Source organism: Pterocles gutturalis, unplaced genomic scaffold, assembly GCF_000699245.1.
Source record: "Pterocles gutturalis isolate BGI_N339 unplaced genomic scaffold, ASM69924v1 scaffold907, whole genome shotgun sequence".
Lineage (NCBI taxonomy): Eukaryota > Metazoa > Chordata > Aves > Pterocliformes > Pteroclidae > Pterocles > Pterocles gutturalis.
The window spans coordinates 1-3899 of NW_010107569.1; the positions used below are offsets into that span (position 1 = coordinate 1).

The following is a 3899-nucleotide window of genomic DNA, read 5'->3' on the forward strand; positions in this document are numbered from 1 at the left end:
CGCAAAATGGGAGACGCGCAGCTTTCCGCACAGAGCCCTGCCTCCGGGATCTCTCTGCCGCCCTGCCTCCAGATCCACCGGCCGCCCTGCCTCCGGGAGCCGCCGGCCGCCCTGCTCCTTTTTTTGTGGGTCCTTTCTTTTTTTTTTCTTTTTCTTTTTTTTTTTTCCTTGAGGGGAGAGGTGCAGAAAAAACGAGGGCAGCAGCAGGGTGCGGGGGAAGAGTATTTTCAAGTAGGCTACTGCAGTAAGGCTCCATCCAAACTGCCCTGGAAAGGAGTCATGCTTCCTAGTTAGGCAAAGCCTTGTGCATTTGACATGCTCAGATACTGACATTCTTTCAAGACAAGGTTATATAAAATCTAACTACATGGTAGCACACTTTCCAGTACTTTGAAGTACTGAAGTATTCAATATCCTTTCTCACCCCTGGTTTTGTTATCCCTCTCTCTTTACTAAAATCTGCAAGTATCAAATTGACTAAAAAAAAAAAAAAAAATCAGTTCAGCAGTTGTGCTCCATACTGCAAATCTCCTTATTTTAGGGAAAACTCTACTACAAAATAAGCAAAGTAAAACAAATGCTATTTCTGACTCAAGTTGCCCTGACATCTTTTAACTAGCAGCCTTAGAGTTTGGCCCAACAGACAACTTAATTAACATAAAGACCTTAGAGAAAAAAATGTCTTTATTATTAACCAGGTTGTTTGAACTGGATTATGTGCCTATTGGCCCAGACCGCTAAATAACATCTACACAATGCTTCTTTCATGTTTCAAGAATTGAAAATAACTGTACAAGGTTAAAGTACAAAAGTACACAAGACAGTGGACACGAAATATCCAGGTATGAGTTCACCCCATCTGCTGCTGCTTGAAAAGTAGAACTTTAACTAAAAAATACTGTCCTTCTATAGTTCTGTCAAGTTTAATGGAAGTGGGTATAACCTGATTACAACACTAACACCAGTATCACTGATCTGATATTTACAAAAAAATTGTATTTTTCAATAAATTAAAGTCAATGCAACACCCATGCAAGCTAGAATGCTAGCTTTTTGGTGAACAAGGACCCAACATTTGAACAAGAACCTTCCATAGTCCCAAACTTTAAAAGTGTTTTTTTTTTTTTTTTCAAACTGTATCCATTCCTCGCATTGAAGATGTAAAGCCCAATCCCATTCCTCTTTGCGTATGAGTCTGTGATCTTGCCATTTCATACTGTGCATCTAGATTTCTGAAAACCTCTTCCTGTTGTTTCAGCGTTTTGTAACTCTCTTCATCAACTGAACTACAGCCAGCTTCATCCTCGCTCTGGAAACCAGACAGAAGAAAACAAACATTAGCTACCTAGGAAGTGGCATTTTCATATACAGATGTCTTAAACGTAACAACTTGGCTTTGCTGTTTTCAAAATCTAGAATTCAATTATTGCTGGAACATTCTACAGTAGCTTTCCTCTCATTTTCAAGAAACATGCAGAGGCCTTCCTTCATCCAGTTCCTGTTTCTAACTCATTCAAATCAGTGTCTCCATTTAACTATACAAAGTAAAACTGTTCATCACATCATAAATATTGGTTACAGGTACCACTGCTGTTACAGATCATTACAGCTGCCTTCTTGTTAGCCAGAAACATAGTGTAATTCTAGAATTTGAATTGAATTCGGATTTAGATGCTGCTTGTGAACTTTAATGAGAAAGAAGTTCTTAACTACATCAGGCAGTATCAGGTAAACTTAACATCTTTACTGGTTATGGTACACTTTAAAATAAAAAAAATAAATCACTAACCTACAATTAATAATAAACTTAATTACACATTCAGAACTCTTTACCTTAATGCCCATCAGTTTTCTGAATTTGACATTTTGGTCCTTGTTTCCAAAATTTAGTTTTTCCCATATTTCTGCAGACTGGGATTTATCCTGTACAAGTTAAAAAAAAATTATCACCTTTTTATGTAAACTTCCTTTAGTATCACAATACAGTAGCAAGCAAAAAAGTGGTATTACAAATGAGCCCATGGTGTTTCACTAGCACAGCTGAAGTAAAAGGTTTCCGGGTCGCATCGGACATTCCTGCAGCATCCTCACAGAAACTCTTTTGTGAGGGAAGTCTTCCTAACCAGAGGTTTCAAAATGAGGTATATTCTTTACTTTGGTAGATTGCACTCATGTCCATTAAGTCTAGAAACTTGGTCAGAATGCATGCTTAAAAGTCAATTACGGAAAAATTAATTTGATTTTTACAATGAATCAATATACAGCACAATTACAAAGAACTGCTTAAACAGTATTCAGGTTTCTTCTTCCCTCCCTTTTGCCTCCCATCAGTGCCACATGAACCAGTTTCAGTTTTCTGCATCTTATGAAACAGCCTGTGAAAAGCTAAGTGAGCTTGTTACATAACAGACACATGATGATAATTATGTGCGTGTAACAAACACACCTCCATACTAGCATAGAGTGTCACAAGACAAAAATACAAATATTAAAGTGCTAATTTTTCCACAGTATCAGCAGGCAAAGTAACATTAAGATCCAATTACACCTCTTAAGTTTTATAACATTACAGGTTTTCCTAAGGATTGTGTCACAATAATTTGTCATTGAAGGTTGAGTTATCTTTGCCTTTTCACTCTGAAAGTTCTACCTCAGGCTGCTGTTAATATGGAAACTTCACAACAGGTATGAAAGTAATTTTGCTGGAACTACTGTTAATAAGCATCCTTAACCCTTCCGAGTGCAAGATGTTTCCAAACAAGATTTATAAAAGTAAGAAAGGACAACATTACCCCTTCCTTTTTGCCTTGCCAAAGCATCTTCCGCTTTTTCTCTTGCTCAGCAAATTTCATTGGATTCACTGCTGCGGGGTTGTAATAGCTAGGTACGGCTATTCCAGTCTCTGCTAGTGCTTTTGCTTGCAGCGCTGCCATCTGAGCTGCCATTGCTATTTGAGGAGTTACTTGTGTTCCCGAAGCCAGAAGAGCAGCAACATTTATAACAGAACCTCCAGTGGCTGCAGCTGCTGAATAAGAAAGGTAACTTGCTATCAGACTTTTTTGGAAAAAAAAACCCCAAACAAACCAAAACCAAAAAACAACAATGAAAAACCCAACCCAACCACTTCTCTTCATCAGAAATAAGCTGAAAATGTCCAAACAACAAATGCATGATAAAGATAGATTTATTTGCAAAGATAGATGTTATTTGCAAATTAAGAAACAACTCTGCAATAGTTTTAGTAAACCAGAACTAAAAGTGAAACTAACGTTCCTCATGCTTTTAAACACCCCTGAGTTGGTAATACCTTTCCAACTCTTGCTTATGACACATAAAGGAAGGGTCCAATGACCATCATGAAATTATTCAACAGCCTAACATAAACATTTTTGTTACTGAGTCATCAATACTCGGTAAGTGAAGAGGAATCCTGGTTGTTTTTGTTGGAGTTTTGTGTTTGCTTTTTCTGTTTGTTTTTGGACACATTTCCTAGGTCTAGATGTGGTTCTTATATACGGACCAAGTTAACAATTTTACAGACAGACATCTGTTGGACAGGACTGTAACACTTCGCACATAAGCCTACACCATCTTCCACTCACACTATTGTTTAGGAATGAATATAATATACATGGACTACCTGCAGCCATTTCCTGTTGCTTCTGTTTTTCAACCATTTCTTTCTCTCTCTGTTCTTGCAGTTTCTTTGCTCTTTCCAGTCTAGAAGTACATGAGAAAAAAAATATTTAGACATGCAAAATCAACAACAGCAGCTTATTTATGTCACATATCATTAAAATCATAAAAATATCTGACCTTCTGGCTAATGCTTCCTGTGCATCCATAGCTGTATTTCGCCCCCGAAAAGGTGGCGGACTCGGACTCCGACTATGACTCCT

The 3899-nt window shown here is 37.7% G+C and overlaps 1 protein-coding gene across 1 annotated transcript in view; it reads right to left on the reverse strand.

Moving 5' to 3' along the window:
- Nucleotides 1-666: 666 nt before the first annotated feature.
- The window catches only part of RSRC2 (arginine/serine-rich coiled-coil 2), a 13686-nt gene continuing 10453 nt past the window's right edge, over nt 667-3899 (reverse strand). Inside the window, 5 exon segments of the mRNA XM_010088126.1 lie at nt 667-1309; nt 1834-1923; nt 2793-3025; nt 3641-3720; nt 3817-3899. The exon segment at nt 3817-3899 is cut by the window's right edge and continues 14 nt beyond it. Of these exon segments, the coding sequence (XP_010086428.1) occupies nt 1130-1309; nt 1834-1923; nt 2793-3025; nt 3641-3720; nt 3817-3899 (666 nt within the window). The 3' untranslated portion in view covers nt 667-1129.